At 35.5% G+C, this 25,135-nt stretch overlaps 1 protein-coding gene across 1 annotated transcript in view; it reads left to right on the top strand.

Moving 5' to 3' along the window:
- The window catches only part of UBR1 (ubiquitin protein ligase E3 component n-recognin 1), a 70,447-nt gene that overhangs the window by 8,913 nt on the left and 36,399 nt on the right, over positions 1-25,135 (top strand). Inside the window, exons 2-20 of the mRNA XM_035900952.1 lie at positions 729-985; positions 3,020-3,098; positions 5,854-5,964; positions 11,762-11,892; positions 13,017-13,155; positions 14,729-14,791; positions 15,099-15,222; positions 17,289-17,396; positions 17,855-17,950; positions 18,697-18,785; positions 19,458-19,615; positions 20,225-20,324; positions 20,662-20,790; positions 21,565-21,745; positions 22,680-22,741; positions 22,983-23,093; positions 24,040-24,105; positions 24,280-24,381; positions 25,006-25,069. Coding sequence (XP_035756845.1) covers positions 729-985; positions 3,020-3,098; positions 5,854-5,964; positions 11,762-11,892; positions 13,017-13,155; positions 14,729-14,791; positions 15,099-15,222; positions 17,289-17,396; positions 17,855-17,950; positions 18,697-18,785; positions 19,458-19,615; positions 20,225-20,324; positions 20,662-20,790; positions 21,565-21,745; positions 22,680-22,741; positions 22,983-23,093; positions 24,040-24,105; positions 24,280-24,381; positions 25,006-25,069 — 2,170 coding nt within the window. The remainder of the gene's footprint in view (positions 1-728; positions 986-3,019; positions 3,099-5,853; positions 5,965-11,761; positions 11,893-13,016; positions 13,156-14,728; positions 14,792-15,098; positions 15,223-17,288; positions 17,397-17,854; positions 17,951-18,696; positions 18,786-19,457; positions 19,616-20,224; positions 20,325-20,661; positions 20,791-21,564; positions 21,746-22,679; positions 22,742-22,982; positions 23,094-24,039; positions 24,106-24,279; positions 24,382-25,005; positions 25,070-25,135) is intronic.

Here is a 25,135-nt window from a genome sequence, read left to right as displayed (position 1 = left end):
ACTTGAAGGACAGAAATAGAACAATTGGAGAGAACTGTTCAGAGAACTAGAGCAGTTGCAAGTAAAATTAGGGACTTAAATTAAGAAAACTAAGAACCTCAAGTCAAAATACAAGTGCTTTTGTTGATTGTCTTATAAATATGAAATTGCATTTTTGTCTTGGGAAACCAAGGACATTAAGCTTATACTCAGTTGGGCTTCTTTCTCCTTCAACAACTATTGAAATCTGATGACCACTATCATCAAGATTTTACTGAAGGGTAACATTTTCAAAGACCATTAAGTTGCTGCACATTTTGTGATTATCAGCAGGCTAAGGAATGGAACCCAAACTTATTTCTCTGTGAAGACAGGGAAACCCGTTGCTGCTTTTGCCATTTGTCGACAGCTGAACAGACATCAGGATTTGTGTATTGGCTGGCCTTCTGGCAAGCATGTAGTTGAAAATTAATTAGTGCACGGGTTACTTTGCAGTAGCATAGAACTTGCCAACTCTTGCCTCAGAGCGTTTTAGTAGGAGACTTCAAGAGAACAGAGGTTACTGTGGTGGGTACTGAAAGGAAAATAGCAGAGAAATTCTTGGGAAAACAATTCTTGGGTTTTATTGCTTGCAGAACTGACTTCTGATGTGGAAGGGAGTTCTGGATTCACAGTAGAAGTGCTTAATCCTATTTTCTTTATATTTATTTATTCATTTATGTTTATCTATGGGTGTCCTTTTCTTGCAGTGGTGTGATGAAAGATTCAACTTCCAAGCTACATTTTTACAGTGCTTGGCAAAACATGTGCCAAATATTTATTCGGCTGAAATGGACCCCTTGCTGGAGAAACAAGAAGAAATGGTCCAGGCAGCAATATTATACCCGCTGGAATGTTATTTGTTTGGGGAAGACCCAGATATGTTCCTGGAGAAACTACAACAGAGTGGAGCTTCCCAGCTCTGTGGGAAGGTGTTCAAAGGAGGGGAGACAACATACTCTTGCAGGTAAGAATGAAGGTGTGTTATCATGAATGTTCCCGTGTGAGATAACGTAAGGAAAATTGCATGTGAAAAGCAGGCTCTGGCAGAGAAGTGGGGATGGAAATGGAAAGCATACTAAAGGTACTGAAAGGCATTGGTTAAAAAGATTGGGTGATGGGATCTGAGTATGGGGTCTGTACCGGAATTGAGGGAGAACTGGCATAAAAAGCTGTGCACTGTGCAGTACTCACCCTTTCAAAGTCTGAAACAGAATCTGGCATTTCTGAGCATCATCAGTCCTTTGCTTAAGCAATAGCCATGTGACCAATGTAATTTTTTCACCTTCTTTCTCATCCTGGAGTATATTAAAGATGGCAGTCCATTGATTTGATATAATTTATTTTATTAATTTATATTAATACAAATATATTAATTTGTATGGATAGTATGAATAATAGTATATTACTGCTAAAAAGCCAGAGGTCTTTGTGGTGGATGTAAAGATTGAAACTGTGCTGGCAATTCATTAGTTTTAATATGATGCTACTGTCATAGTTTATTGCAGTTTTCAGTTTATTTTAAAAGCCTAGAAAATGTCATCAGAAATACCAAAAGAATATTATTAAGGATGAAGAATATTATTTTGGGTAAAAAATCTAGCCCTTAGAATTTAGGAAATGTCAAAATGAAAGCTCTCTGTAAACTTCATGTTTATGAATTACGCTGTAAGGTTTTAATCAGTCACACATTCTTCAGCTTTTTCTAGGAATAAGTTAGTGTTGTGTATGAAAGGAGAATGGTCTTTGAAGAAGTCTTTATGTGTTTACTAGAAAGTGTACAGTGAATGCAATGTTGTCTTTTACGAAGGAAAAGGATGGTCAAGGCAGTTTAGTGTTGCTGTAACAGGAATATTTCTGTTCCTACCTCTGCGGAGTTCTTGAATGACAGCAGGCAAAAAGACAAAGCTGTATTTTTCAGAGGTGGTCTCTCTTTCTTCTTTTTTTGAGTTCCTGTCTTGTAAAAATGTGGTAGTGTTTATGCAAAATACTGTCCTTACTACTGCAACTGAAGTTAAATGTACATTTGCTTTAGGCTTCTAAAATACTTAAAATAATAGATACTCTTAAAGTCTAAATGTCTTGAATTGGGCATTCAAATCTAGCAGGCACTTCTTCTGGCTTAATTTTTCTTTTGTTAAACTCACCTTCCAGTAGATTTATGGTAATAAATGAATGTTAGTGAAGTACTAAATTATTGTAATGATGATTATCATCTAAAGGGTAGAAAGGAAATTAATTCTGTAATCAGAATTACCATACTATTTTAGTTGCATTGCAAAGGAGGCTTGAACTAGATGTTGAACAATCGTGTAAAACAAAAAACTTCATATGTTGTCATTAAACACTTGTCATCCACATTTTGCATAGAATGAAACAGCGTTTAAAGAAAAAGAGTGACTATGTCTTAGGGATAAAAGGCAGTGTAAAAAAGCATATGTATGTGGAGCATAGAAAAAAATGGAATTAGATTGCCCATGAGTATAATTCTGGATTTTCAGGTATTTTAGTGCAAGACTGAAACTGCTGAAATTAAATTTCAAAGTATATATTATTTCTCTCATTTTATAAAGGAATTCTCTTCAGATTTTAACTCTAACTGTTTTAAAAGTTAGAAACATAACCTAGCAGAAGTGTAGCAGAAGTTTCATTAGCAAACTGGCTACAGTTACTGGAAATAATAATAAAGGTTACTTCAGAGTGGTCATGGTTTTTATAGCTGCTTACTCTTAGCAAAACCAGAAATATGTTAGCAACAAGTTTTGAGAGTGGAAATCAAGCATGTTTCTGATAGAATCTGATATGCCAGGTTCAAGCCTAACAAGATTGGCTTTCATCTTCTTCCTGTGACCAGGAGTAGCCAATGTTATTATAATTTGAATCTGTTGTTAAGCTCGTTTTTTCTTCTGAGCAGTATGTTCTTTGAGCAGTATGTTCTTTTGTGCATGAAAATTCCATGTGTTTATTTTAGAAAGTTTTCTTGTTACCATTTTTGTTGCAGAGACTGTGCAGTTGATCCAACTTGTGTACTCTGTATGGACTGCTTCCAGAATAGCATTCACAAGAACCACCGGTACAAGGTAGAAAAATACTATATTAAGAAATTGTACTTGTAGCTTTAGAGAAGATTTTTTTTGAGGATATAATAACCTGCATATAACAGATCAGTAATTTTTATTAAAAAAAAAAAAAAATCTAGGCTTTACTAACTAGTTAATTATCTCTCATGTTTCTAACTACGTAAAGCCTCTTTTAAGAACAGTAACTTTCTAATTCAAGAACCGAAGGGTAAGGGAATGTTTATGAATGCATACACTGTTATTCTCCTTTGGCAGTATCACAGAAGTGTATATCGGAGCAAAAAGCTGTGACTGAAAATGACAGTCCTATCCTGAGTCCCAGTCAGTACTGTTTGGAAATTTAGAATGAGTGTGTGTATGCAAGGGCCATTACTTCAGCGCTTATGTCACTGATGCAGTCTCTACGTTTCCACTCTGTTCCTCCATTTAGATTTGCATAAATTACTTTGTGCTTAGTGTGAGCTATGATGAAGTTAAAACAGATGTGAAGCATTAATTTTTTTTATTGAGGAGATTGTTCTAGAACTGGATCATCTCTTTCTCATATCCTTTTGATTGTCTTTGAGCCAAATCTGTGTTATTTTTGAGAGATTCCCATGCCTTAATTAGAGAAGGATCTTTAAAATAATTCTTAGTGATGTGCGGAAAACAGACTCCACAATCTGTAAGATTGTAAAGTAGGTATGTTTATTCGGCGCTGGGCAGCACGGGGGGGGGGTAGTCCCACCAAAGTCGTGATGTAGCAAAGTGTTACATACACATGAAGTTTCCCAATACGCCTATGCATAGGCATAACCTGTCCCCGCTTCGTATTAAAATTAGTTTCAAGAGGTCATTTCCATAAGTCCCTCCCAACTGCACATGCTCAGTGATTTGAGTCGGTGGTCTTCAGGGGTCATTCACTTCATCCACTCCTCTTCTTCACCTTGTCCTTTTGGTGAACTCCAGCTTCCACCCCCCTTATTCCACTGTCAGAACAACACAGCCGGTACCAACCAGCTCCCCATCCTTGGCCATCCTCATATCGACAAAGTGCCAGACGCTCTGTTCTCCTACAGGCCTTCCGAGGCCTGTAACAAAGATGGGCCATTTGCTACTAATCTCCCCTCTTCCACATTCCCTACAGTGTTAGTTTCTTATCTATACTTTACTTCATATGATTAGTAAGTTAATCTAAAACACAATGATAGCAATTTAAGATGGATCTACAGTTGGCTTCACAAAGGTCCTTTTGTTAACCCTTTAGCCTCCCTTCACTTAGCTAACTCTGCCTAAACTGTCACCTACTGTTTCCTTCCCAGACCCCCTTTTTTGCTTGCCCTTTTCACTGAGAATTCTGTAATTTCATCAGCCTTGGAAGCAGAAATGGAAAACAATATATGAAGTGTCATTTTTAAAGTTGGTCTGACTCTGCTGCAAGACGCAAGAAAATGTACAGAAACAGCATGTATTCAATTTAATTATCTTTCATGACCAAAAAGTGGGCTCGATTTTTTTTTTTTTTTTTTTTTTTTTTTTCCACCTATTCCTTCTATTCATTGACATGACATCCATTAAGAGATTTGTCTTGCTTGTATTATCAATTGGTCATTATTTACATAACATACCCCTTTAAGTGGGTATGTTTCAATGAGAGACAGTTTGGAAGAAGGTCCTAGCAATCTCAAAATTAACTGGGACTGAAATACAATATTCTGCCCCTCTGAATAATACTGAGCTGAAAATGTATTGTAAATACTGATTCAAAGATGTACAAAACTACAGATATAACTAGATATAATGGATATAATGCAAACACAACTTCCACATACACATGCATGGACACACAGTTTACAGAGAGGCAAAATGAAAAGCAGGGAAAATAAACAATAACGATTACAGAATGGAAATAGGTAGTCATGTAGGAGTAGATTAGCTGCATTTCCGTTTTAAAGATGCAATCCAAAGAATACAGTTTATGTTCTTTATAGATTCATAGAATAATTTAGGTTGGAAGGGACCTAAGGAGGTCACCTAGTACAACCTCCTCCTCAAAGCATGTCTAATTAGATCAGGTTATTTTAAAAAGTTTCAAGTAAATAACAAATTTTTGAATGTCTTTTTATTGGGTCACTTAGTGTTTTTGTAATTATTTTAGCATTGGGGATTTAGAGTAAGCTAAGGATAATTATTTTTGCCTGAATTTTGTCTGAACTTTTTGCCAAAACGAAGGGTCGGAATCTGTACTTTTCTGAAAGTGTAATGTGAAGTTAAGTTGCAAGAATGTGTTTAGATGCTGATTATATCTTATTTTCTTCGGTTAGAAGTAGAGGTACTACTAAAAGCCTGTTTAATATACACATATTCTTGTTAAAGTTATTTTCAAACTTTACCAATTTGTAAAGAAGGCATTAAGCACCTTTGCTATAATTTTTCTAATAAAACCAGAAAATATTATTTTCCCATTTATGAAGTGCTTATTGATCAGTCATAGACTTTTTCACTTACTTTGTAGTTAAATTTATTTGACTTGGATACTTTTTTGCAGTGGCAACTGTATTTCCTTCTCTATTTTCTGCTCAAAAAGTTTACATTTTTTCCCGCCACTCCTCTGATTAAGTCTCCTTTTATCTAAAAAAAGAAAAAAATGTTGTGTTAAGTCTGTTGGTTATACAGTGACTCTTATATTTTGTAAGTAGATATTTATACTTGTGTTTGACTTGAAAAATAGAAATGTGAATTACTTCTTGCTTTTTATGTGCATATTTCATGACAGATGCATAGTTCCACTGGAGGCGGATTTTGTGACTGTGGGGATACAGAGGCATGGAAGGCTGGACCGCTGTGTACTAAACATGAGCCTGGAGCATCAGGTTCTGCAAAAGAAGTAAGAATATTGCTTAGAATGAAAGAATAAATATTGTAAATATTGCCTTTTTAAAAAGTGCTTAATCCTGTATATGAATATATGTATATTGTATAATAAATGTTTAGATACAGTACTTTATTTCAATAATATTTTCTGTTTTCCACATTACTACATTACTGAACAACTTTGTCAGTTACCTCTGGTGTATGATCTGTCACTATGACTAAAATAAGTTCCTATGCTTTAAAACTAACCTCTTACGTTAGGATGTCTCATAGAATGTTTTGGGCTGGAAGGGACCCCTAGAGGTCATCTAGTCCAACCCCCCTGCAGTGAGCGGGGACACTGCTAACTCGATCAGGTTGCTCAGAGCCCCGTCCAACCTGTCCTTGAATGTTTCCAGGGATGGGGCCTCCACTACCTCTCTGGGCAACCTGTTCAAGTGTTTTACCACCCTCATTGTAAAGAATTTCTTCCTTATATCTAGTCTAAACCTACCCTGGTTTATTTTAAAGCCGTTACCCCTTGTCCTGTCACAGCTGTCCCTACTAAAAAGATTTTCCCCATCTTTCCTATAGGCCCCCTTTAGGTACTGAAATGTTTATTGTACCTCATAAAGCGGCATATTAATGAGAAATATGCCATATTATAAGTAGTTCTCAAAGAGAATGTAGGCAAATCAGTTGCTTCAGGTAAAATTGTTTTTTCAGAGTCCTACGATCTGAGATAATCAGGACAAAAAACCCTTATCATTCATCATTGCAAATAGACCCCTAATTCCTCCTGGTTTTGCTGCAAAAGTACTGTTCTTTATGATCTGGCAAAAATCAAATGGAAGAGGAATAAAGGGCACTGGTCTTACAGAAAAATGAGACAAAGTTTTCCTTCAGTTTTTCATCCTTCAAAAAAACATGTATCCTAATGGATTTCAGAGATAAAAATAGTTGAAGCTCCAAGAAGGGGTCATCTGATTACTGCTTGGAGCTTGTCACTGTGATGTTCACCTGCTTCTAAATCAGTGAAGTCTATTCTGCTGTGCAGTACATAGAATCATAGAATGTTTTGGGGTTGGAAGGGACCCCTAGAGGTCATCTAGTCCAACTCCCCCGCAGTGAGCAGGGACACCGCTCTTATCCCTGAGTACTGAGCCATCTGATATGCGTGGCTGATACCTACATATTACTTATGAAAACATGTAATCAAAAGAGCCAAATTGTTTCTTCAATGTTAGAATACCCCGAAATAGCTACAGTGTGGTTAATTTTACTGCTGTCACCATTACTACATATGTGTTTAATATTTTTTCTAGCATGTTCTAGAGGTGTTTCTAGAATAAGAAACTAGCACGCTTCATCTCTGGGAAGTGTCATTTTTGTCCTTGCATTCTGAAGGAAAATAGGATTTTTTTTTTTTTTTTTTTGCAATGCTACATTCCTGGTACTGTTGATAAAGTTGTACAGGAAGGTAGAGAATTCACATGCCTACCAGCTTCAAAGCCACCTTTGGATACTACAGAAAATTTATGTTACAAGATGCTCAGTATCAGACTTCTAGCCAGTTGCTGAGAGGCACTTATCATATCTATCATAAAGAGAATTTAGCAATGGTCTCAAAATAAAATGTTCAGCTCTCAGTTGAGAATTAAGTGTTCTTCCACTTGAAAATTGCTTCCAGCCAAAGCATCTCTATTGCTCTTAGATAAGTAGTATTGCTTATGCCTGAGGTGACCAATTTTAGTGACAGTAGCTAGTATACATTATGGATTTCACCTGTGATGGCTCACAAAAAAATCACACAGATATCTGGATGAACATGGACCTATGAGACACATTAGGAACTTTAACAAAGAGATTCTAAACAAAACAGATTGTATCTCCCAGCTTCAAAATTTATGTCTCTGTATGAGATCTTCTAACAGTTGTTTCAGCACTTTACTTTTGAGAATAAGAGTATTTTATGTTCCAACAACTCTGGTCAGAGTCCCCAAAATGGGTTATGAAATGTTTACTTCCTACTGGGGAACCTGTTTCTCTGCAAGTTACAGATTTTGATCTCATAGATCTGGTATTAGCATCTGTGACAGCATATTCTGCTTTTTACCTTGCTTACCTTTATAACAGCTTTTTCATAACAATAAAATAATCAAAAAGCAAATGTTAGGAAAACCACCAGAACGTTTATCAATTTTATGAAAAAGCTGTTTCACTTTTGTTAAAATAACACGGTCCAAATTTTGTGGGCTTTTTTCAAAACCGTATTCAAACAGAGTTTGAGAGGAAACTGCCTGCATTCAGTCTGCAGCATTTTTATTTCTGTTTCGATGAGGATAAGCTGCTCAGAATATTCTCAGGCTGTTTGTATCCAATGGAGATAAGGTTAAAGGATAGACCATATCAATAATGACAGCAGCTAACACAGTATCTCTTGGTTTTAAACTTTATTGAGAACTATAATCATACCTGTGATGATCAGGAAACAGGGAACCTCCCGTGCTTCTTTGAGTAATATTTCTCTTCCAGTCTCTGATAAAGTCTTTGGTTGGTTTGCAGTGAATTTGTTTGATCACAACTTCTGTCATGGAGTTGTGCAAGTCCAAAGCTATGTTACAACTGATGTCAAACAAACTGCAACATGCTCCTAACAGTGAGTGCTACCTGAGAGTTATGAATGACAGAAAGCATACAATTAGACAATTATTTGAATTTGAAGAAGTAGAAAGTTACTTTTTATAATAGTTCTTTGTTGTAATATATGTAGTTATTATGCAGTCAGTATATGTAGACTCTCTAGTAAAAGGGCAGAAGTACAACCACTACAATAATGAAATGCATCAGTATATTAAAATATGCTATATGTAACTATTTGATAGATGGTGCTGCATGACCATCTTCCTTTTTTATTATAAGACTTGTCTGTCAGGGATTTTTCTATGACGAAGAGGCTTGTGATATTTGGATTACCTCACTGGTTGCTCTCTGTTTTGAGAATCAAGGACATTCATAATGTAGGAATTTTCTCAGCATACAGTGCTTATTAAAAAAATAGTTCCAAAGTGCCTTTGGAACAGGCATCTTGCATATTGCTTTTCCAGCATGATTTCTGATAGTATAGATAGTCAAACAAAAAGCACTCTTCTGGATGATCCTGACCAGTATTCCTTTAATTACTCTAAGTGCAGAAGATATATCATGCTAGGGTGTTTATAAACTTAGTTTAATCAGCTAGGAGAAAATAAGAAGAGGAATATGTTTGCAGTATTTTGTCTGCTATGCAGAACGTGGTAAAAATGTGCTTGGGAACTGGCTGCTATTTTTAAAAGGTAGATTAAGTTTAGAGTTTGATCTACAGAATGACCTCCTTTTAAAAATGAGCCCTCAGTAGAGGACAGGTTTCAATCTACAACAAAGATAAGCACCAGAGGTTTTAGCATTTCTGAGATAATGAGGTGAGCATTAGTAAAATACAGTATCCTTACAAAAATCCTAATTAAACCTTAGTTTAAAAAAAGTTTTACAATGAGGAGATATTTACAGAACTTGTTGGTATGTATGTAATATGGGGTTCAGAAAAGCAATCCTTTGTTTTAGAATCCCCACTCCAGGCTTGTAGGAGTCATCTGTTCCCTGTTGCTTCCAAATTAATGTCTACACTATGCCAGAAATATAAAATCCTTTTTTGCCTAAATGTATCCTTATAAACAGATAACTTTAGGTATTCATGTCTATCATAAGGTAAAAATAGTTCCCAGGCACATTCATTAAAAAAAATAAAATATATAAATTGGTTGTTAGTTATGTTCAGATATCAAAGAATATAAATACTATAAATTCTTTCTTCCATAATTTTGTTTTTTGAAGCTTTATCTGAAGCTTAAATAATTATACATTGTTGAGCACAGTTCTGAGGCAATTTTATTTTTACTCTTTCAATTTACATTAGATGTATCTTAATTTCATTTTATTGTGACTTCTATTAATTGGAGGTGGCATTGCATCATTTAAATTTTCTCTATTTATGTGAGTGCAATCTCCACTTTTAATAGCTTATAAATCCTTTGATGTGGTTTCCTTTGACTTTTTCTACAGACTGAAGGAGAGCAGCGTGTCTTACTACAAGGTTCTTGTTTGGAGTATCTCTATGCACAGCTCTGCATTTTCCACCAGTTCTATCATTTTTGCTTAACATACATTAATGCTTAAAAAGCCAAACTCTTAAATACTGGGGAAAAAAAATAGTATATTTACAACACAGTTCAATTAGATTATTCTTAGCACTATAGGTTTTTTAATTTTGCTCTAAACTCTTAAGATGATGATAGCTTTGTCGATCTGGGAAAAAAAAATTACCCCAGACATTTACGTTCTTAATTACCAAGATGTACCATGAGCTTATCCAAAAGTAAGTATGTACACACAGTGATATTTATAGGCCATGATTTCATTGGCAGACATTTTAGATTGTATGTTTGACTCCAAATTATTCTTCTAATGCTTATCAGGTCAGAAAACTGTTGTCCAGAGCTTTGGAAGCAATGCATCACATTAACGCATTTTTATTTCCCTTCCACTATATTTTTAGCTTTTCCATCATATGGACACGTTTTTACTTTTTTTTTTTTTTTTTTTTTTTTTAAAAAGCAATCTGCTTCATGAATGGATAAACGTCACTATAGTTGGTTTAAGAATTTTTCAAAAACATGATTCTTAGCTATATTAAACACATCACTCTTTCTGTTCTTTTATATTTAATGTATTATGTATTGCAGAGGTGAGCGCCCTTACTATTTTGGGATTAAAAGTCGCCTGTGAAAAGCTTTATTTTTAGAAAGTATTTTTGTTTCATGTCTCTTCTCACTCTGGCAAACATACAAATTTTCAGCTTTTGTAGGCAGCTTGGGTGATCCTAAAATTATAGGAAACTTTGCGTAAATACTCTAGAAAATATCAGCCTCTGTTTCTCTGTCATATTTGTATATGAAATGACTGGATTTGGTTGCATTAACATTAATAACAAAACTAATACCATTTATATATGCATATGCTGAAAGGAAGGTGGTACATGGAAAAGGTCATCAGGGCCTTTGAATTAAAGCCCTCTTATCACACAGCGTTGTTGCAATGTATCTATGTCTTGTACCTGAATATTGATTGCTTCATTCTTAAGTGCAGATTTGGTAATGATTCTCTTTGCTTATAACCTTAGCTTCTCTTCTGCTTAAATGCTTATGGAAAGGATTAATAATGTTATATGATGTAGACAATTCACTTAATGAACTTTATCTCAGTGGATGGGAAATATGTCAGTTCAAAGGAATATTTTGAATGATTTCTACATCTGGGATGGGTTATCTGAAAAGAACAGAGTTAGGTTTCCTTGGGTGATTCTGTTTAAGGAGTGTCATAAATGTTTGACAGAATACCCACACAGAAGAGCAAGCAATGTAGGGGAAGAACTTTGGTCTGAACTGCAAACTTTTAATATCTTCAGGTGTGCAGAAAGCTATTAACCAGCTTTTTTTTTAAATTTTTTTTTTTTTTTTAAATGAGGTTTTCTAACACATTTGGTGAGGCCTTTTGTAGTCTATTCCTGATTAAAAACTGGATGCATCAAAAAAGGTGGGTGAAACTGTTGGAATACTGCTGAGAGCCCTAGGGAAGAAATAATTTTGAAGAGAAGAAATTGGGTAAGATTAATTTGCTTGAAAATCATGAAAAGGCTAATTTCCTGAAACAAATATAGTAATAAGGTGTTCTACCAACCCTTTTTTAATTTTAAAAATTTGTTTTCCATATTAATATTATCTCCTGTTTTACAGAGTCCTGAATGTCAGTTGAATGAAGAAATTATGGAGCGCTCTAGGAGGGTGTTTCCCTCTGTGATAAAATACATTGTAGATATGCTTATATGGGAAGAAGAGAAGGAACTGCCTCCAGAGCTCACAATTGGGTAGGGAATATTTCCAGCTTTCTCTTCAAGGCATTAGAAACTTGGATAATACTTTTGCCTGTGGTATTCTTACACTCATACAAACGTATTGGTGCCAAAATCCCTGTAGACAGCACTATAGCATTTTTGACCTACAGTTATGTAAGGAAAAGCTTTTGATACTTCATGGGAAAAGTAGTGTGTGACTGTGCTCCATCAGTTGCCGAGGGGAGCTACTCCAGAGCTGGCCTGATCCGTAGCAGAACGGCAGATCTTGGCGCACAGTGGTTTTTTCCTGAGGTGGGGAAAAGCCAGGGCAGTGGAGAGACCTGCCAGGAGCCAGCAGCTCTTGCAGGAGACACTGACAAGGCCTGGGCATTGCCAGAGCAATCATGACCACCCCCACACCTATAAAAAGCAGAGTGGGGAGTGTGAGTGACCAGGAGCACTACCAACAGAGCATGCAAACAGAGCATGGCAGTTTGCATGGCAGGGCACGCAGGAAGGGCATAGTCATTCTACCAGCTCAAGAGGTGAGTTCAGTTGGTGGTCATCACCCTCTCAGAAGGAGCTTAGCTATGGTATCCACCCAGCAGAAAGCTATGTCCTCTGCACATAGTTGTGGGACAAGCTGTGGGATGACATGCCAAGGTGTAGAGTGGAAGAGCTCTCAGTCCCCAGGGGTAAAAAATCAGGAAAGGAAGGCAAGAGACCAGCATGGATGAATCAAGACCTGGTGGTCAAACCAAAGGGCAAGAAGGAAATGCACAGACAGTGGAAGCAGGGACAGATATCCTGGGAAAAGTACAAGAACGCTGCCCAGTTGTATAGGGATGGGGTCAGGAAGGCCACGGCAAGGCTGGAGCTGAAATTGGCAAGGGATGCAAAGAATAATGAGGGTATGTCAGCCAGAAAAGGAAAGTCAAAGGAAGTGTACCCCTGCAACGAGCAAGACTGGCAAACTGGCAACGATGGATGAGGAGAAGGTTGGGGTACGCAACATTTTTGCCTCAGTCTTCACTGGCAATCTCTTCCCACACCTCTTGAGCTCAAGCTGTTAAGTGAGCTGTTGGTTGTATTGGATAGGACACTACTTACCATTTTGTTTTTATTTGTATGATGATATATCGGCTTTTTCCCAGTAGAGAGAAGGTAGACAGCTACTACTGTGTCCTTTTCAATGATGAACATCATTCTTACGATCATGTCATCTTTAGCCTGCAAAGGGCACTTGGCTGTGAACTCGGTGAAGCCCAGTTGCATACTACTGCCATAGATAAAGAGGTTAGTGCATTCTGGATATGGGAGAAAGTAACTTTTTAATCATTAAGAAGTGCTACTATAGTCTCTTTATCATAGAATCTTTGTTTCTGGGATGCTGGAGCTTGAAGAGAGAAAAAGACGTGTTTGAGAGTAATCAGCACTTGCTTCAAGAAAGTTTTTAAACTTTATTTTTTTCTTCTGGACAAAAGCCTAATTTTTTTTTCCTTTCTCAAGAAAGGAAAGAGCTGATTTATCTGAAGTTTCTCTATATGTTTTGAATATTTTCTTTTTTTTTTTTCCTCAGCTGAGATTAATGTTTTATGTTAATAGTATTTGAAAAATACATGTCAGCAATATGCATATTCAGTTATATTTAATCAGAAATGTATCTTACATTTTGCAAGAGTTAGTGCTTGTTTTCACTTGGACTTGGTTTGAAAATCTTAAAACTTCAAATTAAGCAAATGAAACCAGGAAGAATACATAAAGGAATGTGGGTGATCCTGACAATTTTACTACTTCATTTTTCAAACTAATGTCCCATGTAAAGACCTTACAATAGTAATGTAATTTTTTTTTTTCCACTGGGGGGGTGGGGAGAAGTAAGATCAGCGTTTGAGTTATCTTAATTGCAACCAGATTTTTTTTACCTCACAGAAGCACAAAACTTATGTGTTTGTATATGGAGAAACTTCATCTATACGTATATGTATTTGTTGTATATTTGCATGCAAAACGTCTTACTAATACTAGAATCCTTTTTTAATCTGCAAAAACTGTGTTTTCTTTTTGTGTTTTTCTTTGTTCAGGTAATGAAAGTTTAGTTGTATTTAGTTCTTAATTAGTCTTACGTAATTACAAGCCTGTCCTGCAGTTGCAGGTTTTGTAAAATATGTATATACATTCATGCTTATAGAGTAAATTTTAAAGGTTTCCACTGTGAAGGTTCCTTTTGATTGAAACCTAAATTTTTAGATCTAGAGTTGATCAGACTTCTTGTTTTGAAAAGCACCTGCTAAAGCACAGGACTAGGTTATGTTGTGGAACTGTAATAATTAAAACTACTTACTCTTCTTGTGTGAAATTCTGCTGTGTGGAGAACTTGTTTTGGAAGCCCATGCCTCTGATTTCTTTTGAGTGGAATTTGAGGTCTAAGCTGGACCGGGTATTGGCTTTATTCAAAGAGCTATCAAACCCATGCTTATAATATACCTTCATGTACAGAAGTAAGAAATAGTAGGAAAGATTGTAGAAAAGCAATTCAGGATGAGTGTACTTTGTGCTAAGAAGAAAGTTGTTGCGGTTTGTATTTAAAGTAGTCTGCAGAAATCCTTCTCGTTGTTTTAATGTGTACACGAATCTTCCTTATCTAATAATATTAAGAAACCCAGACTTTACATTGTTCCATTGTCAATTTAATTAAAGGTCTGGTTTTATAAAGATAATTATGTTCATTTTTATTTGCTTCTAGATGTCTAAAAGCACCATGAGTGATGTTGGTCCCTGATTTATAAAAAAACATAGCAGGGATTAGACTTGTGATATTTTGGTTTTGTTTTATATTGGTCTCATGCTCAATATGTTCTTTAAACAGGGTCGTAGAGCTGTTAAGGCAGGACATTATGGCTCTTGTCAGGAAGCAAAAGAAGAAATCAAGGTAACTTCCTAAAATATTTTTCTCATCTGAAAACCAAACAAATCAGCCTCATCATTATTGATACTGAAGACTTAGTTGTCTGCTGTACAGTCTTTAACTTAGTACTTCCATGCTTCTATAACCTGCCTGCGAACTTTTTGAAATGGAACTTACTCCACACATCTGGTGTGGATAGATAGATACCTTCAGAAATCAAACTTCAAAATGATTTTTTTTTTCCCCTTGGAGAGGTAATGGGTGGTGAAGACAAATATGAAAATTCATGTTATCTTTATTTTATATCTACTAATATTTGCCTGACTCCTAGATGCATTCTGAAAATATTTCTCAACGACCACTTCATGTGGAGGTTCTGCATGCTGATGTTATGGCTCACCAGAAGTTTGCCTTGCGCCTTGGTTCTTGGCTGAACAAACTCATGAGCTATTCAAGTAAGCATAACTGATTTTTGTTACAATGATGCCATATCATTGTTTGAATGACTAGTTCTCTCAAAAAATGTCCTTAGCAGTGTTATATATGATATTCCATTATTAAAATACTTTCACATTCCTCTTAATTAGTAAATAAATAATACAGTAATCACATTCCTCTTAATTAGTAAATAAATAATACAGTAATAGGGGTGCTGATATCCATCAGTGTGGTTATGAATAGCAGTACTTTTCTGTTTCTTCTTGCTGAAATAGATGTCTTGCCCTGCTTGAGCTCTGTCTGTTCCTCTAGCAGTTTTATTATCCTCAGTTTCAGCATCACATGCCCTAGTTCGGGGACTACTTTTCTTATAAGCTGCTCTCCCCAGTGCTGGTAGAAAGCTGCAGAACATCTCCATCAGTGAAAGGATACATCCTCTGCTTGAATTAATTCCTGCTTCAGATTTGAAAGCTGTGTTTAATTAGACTGTGTCAGTAAAAAAACCAAACAAAGCCCTTAATTTAAAAATTTGTCCAGTAGTGGAAAGTCTATCTTAAACTTTCAAACATTTTCCTGGTGTTTTATGCTCATGCTTTTAAAGAAGACTTCTGAATCAGTCCAATTTTGATTTCTCTTACTGGTTTTTGTCATACCTGTGTTTTGCCAAACTAAAGCCATTATAAAATTTCTTTTCACTCTAAAAATATGTATAGATTAAGTTCTACTCACTGCTTATCCTCCTTCTTGACAGGGTAAATCTCTTGGTCTGCTTTAGCATCTTTTGTAGGCTTGGATAATAAAGCAAATTTCTTACCTTTTTTTCTGAACGCTTACTTTCCAATCTTTCCCTTGAAATACAGATGTCAGAATTGGACCTTTTTGTAATTCTTTACAATATTTTACAAATTTTAGCTTTCTGTCCTTTTCAGCTTTGTATTTATTTCACTGGTGGTATTTTCTTGCTGGTCTGAGTTCCTCAGACAGTTCTTCTAATCAGTACAAATTTTTGACTGTGTGATTTATTTCAAGGTTTCTAGTGAAAGTTCAATTTTTATCCACATTTTTCTTCCTAGATAATTTATCTTATTATTTTCAATTTTGAGATTGTTCTATTTATAACACCAACTGACAGCTAATTATTCAGCTGTTGACTCTCTGTGAGTATAGACAAGTCTGTGTCCGTGCCCCAGCAAATCCCCCAAATTTTAGGTTTTTAAGCATTATCTTTTTAGCTGATGAGATAAGCTAAAACTAAAAAGGAGTCTCCCATGTTGGATGTAGCATTTTGGGCTAGGAAATTGTTATAGGTTAACTGATACTTAATATGTTTTATGAGACTCTTCAAGCCTAAAGATTGAAGTCTAACACTCCTGTCCTTGTTCTTCTGGATTATGTATGTAGATGCTTTAAGAGCCTGATGTTCTGTACTCAGCTGGAACTTTTTGGTGGTCTGATGGTTCCTGTTCTTTTCCTGGTTTTGCTTCAATTGGCAGAACATGGATCAAGAAGCATTCAATACTGTTTATTTCCATGTTTTCAGGAACTTGATTCATGATGGTCCACTTTTCCTTTTGAAATTAATAACGTAAGAATTCATTTCTGAATGTTAGTAACCCATGGGTGACTCTGATATGTCGATCCCCAAAACTTCTTCAGCAAGTACTGTATTTACTGGTAGGTGCAAGAAAATATAAAATAATGTTCTGAAATTCTACAAAAGACTGACTTTCAGACCCCAAGGCAGGGACTAGTGTAGACCTGCCTAGCCTGTGCATTTCTGTGCTGACATAGTGAAATCTTCTTATGGATCTGCTTTGCAAAGCTGTCTAAATGCTTTTCCTTTTACAATACTCTTCTGCCTCACTGGATTTATTTAATAAAGTAGGTAAGAATAATAGGAAGAAATTAGTAAGGGGAGGGTATGTGGGAGTATGTTTACTGAGAAAAAACGTTATTAAAAATAATTCATATTTAAGTGCCTTTTTTTTCTTAACGAACAGAGTTGTGTAATTCTCATTTTGTTGGCTCATATGATTTAATTATTGAAGCTTTCTCGTACAAATGAATAGTTTTATACCTATAGGTGACTTTCGCCAGATCTTTTGTCAAATATGTCTCAAAGAAGAACCTGGATCTGAAAAGCCATGCTTCATAAGCAAGTTGATGCTATGGGATGCAAAACTTCATAAAGGTTTGTCTATCCATGTTGCTGTAAACTGAAGAGGCAAATTGATTTTTCATGTCTGTAACAAATGTGTAAAAGGAAGTAAGTGCTATGCAGGTGGAGTTACATTTCTCTATAATTTTTTTGTATTATGGTTTTTATACAGCCTTTATTTTTACGGCTGAGATAATTGATAATTTGGGTATATATTTGTCTCCTAAATTTTTTCCTGCTTTATATGTTTTGAAGAATCTTTTCACAAGATGTAGCCTGACTATGACTGACTTGATATTTATCCTGTGTTTTAAATACATACCAGTAAATGTTAAAAATAGAAAAAAATTAATAACTTTGTTCATATAATTTGTAACCATTTAAAGGCTTTTAATGATATTTAATTAAAATTTAATAATCTGTTCCTCTTTTCCACAAAAAGCTGCATCTTAGTAAAATAAAGTGTTGTGTATTGCATTGGCTCTTCACAGGGGCAAGGAAGGTTCTTCATGAACTTATCTTCACTAGTTTTTTCATGGAAATGGAATACAAAAAGCTTTTTGCTGTGGAATTTGTGAAGGTAAATGGTTATTTGTTTTTTACGCAATGAATTTTTACTAGCTTTGTAAAATTTCCCCCAAATGTGAAAATTGTTTCAATATAAATAATGAATTGTCAATCAATTGCCTTTATCGAGTGTACTAATTCCGGTGTCATTGGTTTGTTCCTTACAATCATGTAGGTACATATGCTCATTTTGAATGCAGTATTTTTAGTATTCTGTGTATCTTTTGAAATGGCAGATGAACTGCAACCAGAACTGGTCGGTCTTCTTAAAAATTGGTTGTTATAGTTAAGAAATATACAAAACATAAAACCAAGTGATTTTAGTTTTAGAGTGAGACTTTTAATTCTGATAAAGGTGACTGACATTTCATGGTTTTCTCTGGACTGAAACAAAGTAAAGACAGACTTACATTACTCAATGTACACATCCTTTATAGCCAGCTGTGGAATAGCTCACTGCAGGAGGAAGACTTGTTTTATAAGAAGTTGATGTCTTTATTGATCCTTTTTTCAGATATTGAATTTCTTTTCTTGGGGAAGATTGGTTGTAGGAGAAAAAATACTTTGGTTCCAATCTGGCAGAACAGTTAGGTTTGTACTTATCTTTGGTATTAAGGCAGTGGGGTATGTATTTAATTGCCTTGGTGCATTAAGGACATTGTACTGGTTTTGCTGTTTGAACTGCTTCTATTAGAAAAGGAGGACATTGAGATGTAATTCTTGCAAATAAAACAGTAAACATTTTAATTAATACTTGTTTAAAAAGCATTGCAGAAAGAATACATCAGTGATGATCATGACAGAGTTCTCTCTGTGACAGCACTCTCAGTTCAGATGTTCACTGTACCTACTCTGGTATGTACAGGCTGTCTCTGCTAGAACTGTGAAATAAATTTGAGAATTGCTAGCAGTACTACCTTTGCAGACTGCTGTGCTTGGCAGAGAGAGTCCTTATGCATTGCTGGGTTGAAAATGAATGATTTGGAGATTTGTTAGGACACATATGAAAGCAGGAGCTTGAGTTCATGTGAAAATTCATTACATAAGATAGAGGGGAATGCAAATAAGTAGAAGTTTTAGGCAGCATTGTTCTCTGCACTTTCTGTGTTCATTTACTGTTCACCTTTACCTTCTTATGTAACTTTAAAAACTTGAGGGGAGGGGGCAAAAACAATGGTTAAATGTATTTGAGTGAAATATGTTAAATCATGGGGTGGGGAAGTATATCTGTAGGTTTTAAAGGTTATGTGTTTCTTGCCTGAAATACTAATGTTAAAGTCCTTTTCTACATGATCTTCCTAGAAAAAATAGCAAGTCTGTTACATTGAAACTGCCAGAGTAAACAAACATGCTAAATTGATAGAAATTGTGTTTATACATCATAAATACTACCGGAGTTTTTATAGCTTTAACCCTTTACAAATGCTTAAAATAATTTCTAATCAAAAAGACTGGATTCAAAGGAAAAATTTTTTTGACAGTTCTCTTCAAAAATAGGAATAAAAATTTTAAATCTTCTTCTTGCAGGCCCGACATCTTATTGAAGAGCAAAATGTAATCACTGTCATTACAGAGACACTCCTAGAAGTGCTTCCAGAGTACCTAGACAAAAATGACAAGTTCAACTTCCAAGGTTACAGTCAGGACAAACTGAACCGGGTATATGCAGTAATATATGACCTCAGGTAAGCGTAAAGCTGAGAAGCTAGAGCAAACCTTAGAAAATTTGCAGTAGGACGACCTGTTTCAATTCAGGAGTCTGATGATAAAACTGCTTTAAAAACAAACCCAACCCCCTCAAAAACCACACTTGAAACCTTAATGTTTTATTTTTCAGCAGAAACTTATAATTTTCAAATACTAAAATTATATTCTATAAAGACATTTTTTGATTATTTTCACTAATGTCATTTCATATAACAATTGCTTTGATAAACAAGTAAGACAGTATGGGAAATTTGGCTTCTATTCATTATCGATTCTGGGAAAGCTTTATTATTTGCATAACATTTTCCACTCTTACAGGTCCTAAATTACTCTAATAAACTGAATAATGTAAAAGACGACCACCCCAAATACCGTGGAATTAAAAATTATAGTAATTTCAAATTATGGAGCCCCACCAAGCAACTCTAGTGTTCGGTGAAAATTATAAGAGGAGTTTGAGATTGGGAGGGTGATGTAAAATGATGTGATGATGCAGTTGATTATTTTAATACAAAGAATACTTAAAATACAAGCATAAACAGAAGAGGAGTCTGAGCAAAAGATGATAATATTTTGTTTGGGGGCAGGTATGTCTTGGTCAGCAAGCCTACGTTATGGACGGACCGTCTGAGGGAGCGGTTTTTAGAAGGATTTGTTTCTTTTCTAAGGATTCTAACTTGCATGCAGGTACAAAACATTTAAATAATTTTTTTCTAATATGCTGTTATAAAGATATTACAGCATTTTTGTTTGCTCATCTTTTTGTCCATAGCAACATTGTGGATATAACATGCAACTAAGATGGTAAAGTCTTCAATCCCTGTCTTGGCTGGGTGAAGAAGTAATGTTTACTTCATAGAAGTAATGTACATCAATTTTAGCTACGTTTATCTGAACAACCTATATTTTACCATTGGCTTATGGGATTTTCTGGTGTCGGTGGTGTTGTGCGTGTTTGTTTGTTTGTTTTTTAAGCCTGTGATCACTAATTTAGCTTGAGTATTTTGTGACATCTCCATTTCAGGGAATGGAGGAGATAAAAAGACAGATTGGTCAGCACATTGAGGTGGACCCTGACTGGGAAGCAGCTATTGCTATACAGATGCAGCTCAAGAACATTCTTTTGATGTTCCAGGAGTGGTGTGCCTGTGACGTAAGTCTATCAGTTGTCTCGGATTCTTACATGCATGCCTTCTGTGACTATTCCCAAGTGCTTTTTAAATAGCAGCTTTTTAAAAAAGCTCACTATTGTTCAGTACAGATCTCCACAAAAAATGAGTGAAAGAATTAATCTGTGGTGTGACTAGCTGACAAAGCTGCACAGGGTGTCAGGCAAATCATAAAGAGAAAATACTTCTCATAATTCAAGATTGAGAATTAGGGTCATGGTATCACTGTCAAGTTTTAAGGTTTTGAAGCACATGGTGTTCATTTGTAATTGCAAAAGTGGGCTGCAGAAGCATTGCGCTAATTGGGTAATTGCACTGTATGTAGTCTTAATCAGCACTGGAAGTCATCCCTGTGCTGGGGGAAGGGAGGAAATTGTACAATTTGTCAACTTAAAGATATTTTGAGGTGGGTTTCATTTCTTTTTCTTTTCAGTAGGGAGAGAAAGGAAGAACTACAGCAGTTTAGGAGCGTCTTGATCCAATCTGGGGTGCAAACTATGCAAAATACTAAAATATTGCAGCTTAAATAAGCACATTTAGAGCATTTGACAGAGCAGCTTCTTTGAACAGAAGCATATTCTCAGTTAACTTTAGTGGATGGTCCACTGCTCCAGTCCAGTACTTCTCAGTATTAAGAAACAATAGTAATTATATTGTGGATTTTAGTAACTGTTTATGCTGTCAGAGAAAACAAATGAGGAATTTCCGTGCATGTATATATGATTTTTAAATATAATGCTATGCATTTTAAATTCTAGGAAGAACTGCTGCTCAGGGCCTATAGTGAATGTCATAAAGCTGTGATGAGGTGCAGCACAAATGGCCGCTCACGGGAAAAGACAGTGTTTCACTTGTGTGGCCATACTCTGGAAAGCAGACCTTACAGAGTGTCTGTAGATCCTGTCAGCATACATTTACCGCTGTCTAGGACTCTTGCTGGTAGGTGGTGTGTTTTGTTTTCATTGCTATTTGAACATTTATCATCCATGTCTCTTTCTTTACTCTAGAAAGCATTTATATTAAGTGCCTCACAGATCAGTCGCTCTCTGACTTCCTGACATTCTCAGGATCAGGCAACCTTGTTCCCCAGATGCCCCATGAAGGGAAAGTTTTTCTCAAAAAAACCCCATTTGCCATAGAGGTTGGAGGACATTTTTTAAACAGGGGAGAGATAAGAAAGTCAGGCGAGAAGGAAAAGTTTCATGCTTTAATGAGATCTTCAGTTTTCTCTAGGCTGTTTGAATTTTTGGGGTTCGCTTTCTATTTCTACCTGTTTTGCCTAAATGAATGTTCATTATTACTGTATCTCAGATTTATTTTCCAGCCACATAGATCGTAGGACTCTTAAAATGCTCCTTCTAAAAGACATATGTTTGCAGCATGCCAGGATAGATTTCCTGTCAGAATACAAAGGACCACAGCAGTGGGTGATCTCCACTTTCTCTAGAATACAAATGAAATCATATGCTATTATTAAGCTGTAGGTTCTTTATCACATCATTTGATACCAAGATACCATCTGTTAACCAAATTTCAAGACTACAAGGCTTATTACTGACATATGATTTAAATGTGAAATTAAAGTTTTGCTAATACTATTTAGCATCTCAAATTAATAGTTTTAATGAATTCATTAAATAAATAGGTTTATCAAAATAATGAATTGTAAGACTGGTAAGAACTGTTGTGATAATATAATAGATCTGTCTTAAAAAGAAAAAAAAAAGACACAAGTTTCTCCTAAATAAACTTAGACTTTTTTTCTGTAATTCTCTGAGTTGTAGATGATTTAGCTAACATATAGAATGGGTTGGAGGAGAAACTTTACTGATTTTGATTTATTTTCTAATTTTTTTTCCTATTGGTTTTGTAGGTCTTCATGTACGACTAAGCAAGACTGGAACTATCTCAAGATTGCACGAGTTTGTTTCTCCTGTAAGATTTCTTTTCTCCTTTTTTCTTTTTTCTTCCCCCACCTCCCCAGACGCTTCTTTTGATTTATATTCTGGGAAAGAAAAAGCCTAAAATTATATCCTGTAACTTTCATGGCGCACACACACAAGTTATTTGCAGCTGTCAATGTGTCTTTGTTCATTAGGACTTACACTTTTAAAATCACTGGCAGACTTATTCTTGCTTGATTTTTTTTTTTTTTTTTTTTTTTCTTAAATTCTAGGAAGAATTTCAAGTGGAGCTGCTAGTAGAATATCCTTTGCGATGTCTTGTCTTGGTTGCTCAGGTTGCTGCAGAGATGTGGAGAAGGAATGGGCTCTCCTTGATAAGCCAGGTACTCCCTACAATATTCAGTAGTGAGTTGGTCCTAATGGTGCATGCAAGTGCTTTCTCAATAATGCTCCCAGTGGTGATTTCATCCAGTGCAGAATGAGGTCATGGGGGTCACTCCTACACTAAATAGAAAGGTTTCTAGGTGGGAATTCAGGTGACTTGTTTTTATTTCCAGCTTCATCAATGGCTTGCCTCCCTGTATTAGACAAGTATTTTCATCTCTTATGACTATTTTTGACTCTGAAATAGTATTAATATTACTGACATCTACTGTAAGCTACTTTCATATCCGATAAAGAAATCACTGCATAGGTGATTACTTAGTACTGTGCCTTGTAACATAAAATGTTAGAAGAATCTCTTAGTGTATGGTAATCATCATATGAAAAAGTTAAACTATTTTAGTCTCATACTCAACTGTTGAGTGCCATATAATTGGACATAACAAACATTTTATAATCCTTGCGGGCTTTTTTTGTTGCAAGAGTATAGGTAAAGGGAAGAGTCTACCCCTAAGTACTTGTATTTTGCCTGTTTTGGCTTCACTTTTTTTTTTTCTTCTCCTCTAATGGCATGAATTTTCTGCATTTACCTTTCACAGGACCATTTGGTGAAATCACAGTAAATTTTGATAGCCCCCTGTAGAAATCTCTCTCTGAGAACTAGGGTAGGAGAAGGAGGTTATTTTGACTTTAATCAGTAGCAGCCATTAGAATTATGTTGCCTTGGAAGGGGGCATGAAGAAGTACGGCATAGACTTTCTCTGGATAGGTGAAAAAACATGTTTCACTTCCATCAAAGTACATCTTTCTTTTGAAAGAAACATAGGACTTCCCCTTACTCGAAGGTGCCATATAGTTTAAAAAAAGCCTCAGATGTTAACTGATGCACCTTTGATAGTGCATTACTTCACTTCTCTACTTAAATTTTGTTTTTCCGTTTCTCAGGTGTTCTATTATCAAGATGTTAAATGCAGAGAAGAGATGTATGATAAAGACATCATCATGCTCCAGGTATAATGTTCAGAGTCATTGCTTGCTTGCCTTAACAAATTTGAATGGAATTCATTTTAATTTTAATTAAATTTGTGATTTTTAAAAATTTTTCTTGATAAAAGAGTATTTTTGATAATTAATGAAGAACTGTAATAGTAAGTGATGTTCATATTAGTTTGGATTTTTTGATAGATAGGTGCATCTCTTATGGATCCAAACCAGTTCCTCCTGCTGATACTGCAGAGATATGAGCTTGCTGATGCTTTCAAAAAGATCAAGCCCACCAAAGATCAGGTAAGTGGCAAGTATTTCTGCTGATTAATTTGCTTGCTTTGAGTTCATGGAATATTAATATGAAAAACTAGCTACTGTTGATAACTGCATTTTTATGACCACACTAAAAGGCAGTCAGCACAGGACCTAGTGGTTAGATATATGATTTTGTATTCAGAATTTGTAGAGGCTTACTCAAAATTAGCAAGCAGGTTTTGCCCTCTTTGACCTTTATTTCATAGGGCATCTACCAAAATCCATATAAATGACTTGTCTGTACAATCTCTGTGTCTCTTAAGCCATTTTACGTGTTCTTATTTTAGCTGGAGGATTTTTGGATTGTTGTGCTACTTCATGAGGCTTGAACTTTCATATAACCCTTCATCTGGGATACATTTTTAGCTGTTGTTTCTTTTCCTGCATGTGAATCTTGCACTTCAGTTGCAGAATAATATCTCCTCTACAAGCACAGGCATTTTTTCCAGCTTGTTAGAATGAAGGTTTCTTTTTACAGTACAGTGCTTCAGTGAATTAGTGCATCTGAAGGCTGAGCTCAGTGTAATTTGACAGATTTTCCTGCTTGCGTGTTTTTTTTGTTTGTGTTTTGTTTTTTTTTTTTTAAACTTGTTTCTCTAATTCTTGTAGGATTTGATCAAACAATGTAATGTGTTAATTGAAGAGATGCTACAGATTCTCATCTATGTTGTGGGTAAGTTTCATTCTCTCTTGGAGTAATGAATTATTACAGTTTGACAAAACAGGCTTGATGACTTTC

The sequence above is a fragment of the Egretta garzetta genome, unplaced genomic scaffold (assembly GCF_000687185.1).
Source record: "Egretta garzetta isolate BGI_Z169 unplaced genomic scaffold, ASM68718v1 scaffold828, whole genome shotgun sequence".
In the NCBI taxonomy this organism is placed as follows: Eukaryota; Metazoa; Chordata; class Aves; order Pelecaniformes; family Ardeidae; genus Egretta; species Egretta garzetta.
Note: the sequence above shows the minus strand (reverse complement) of the source record. Positions and strands in the feature narration are given on the sequence as shown.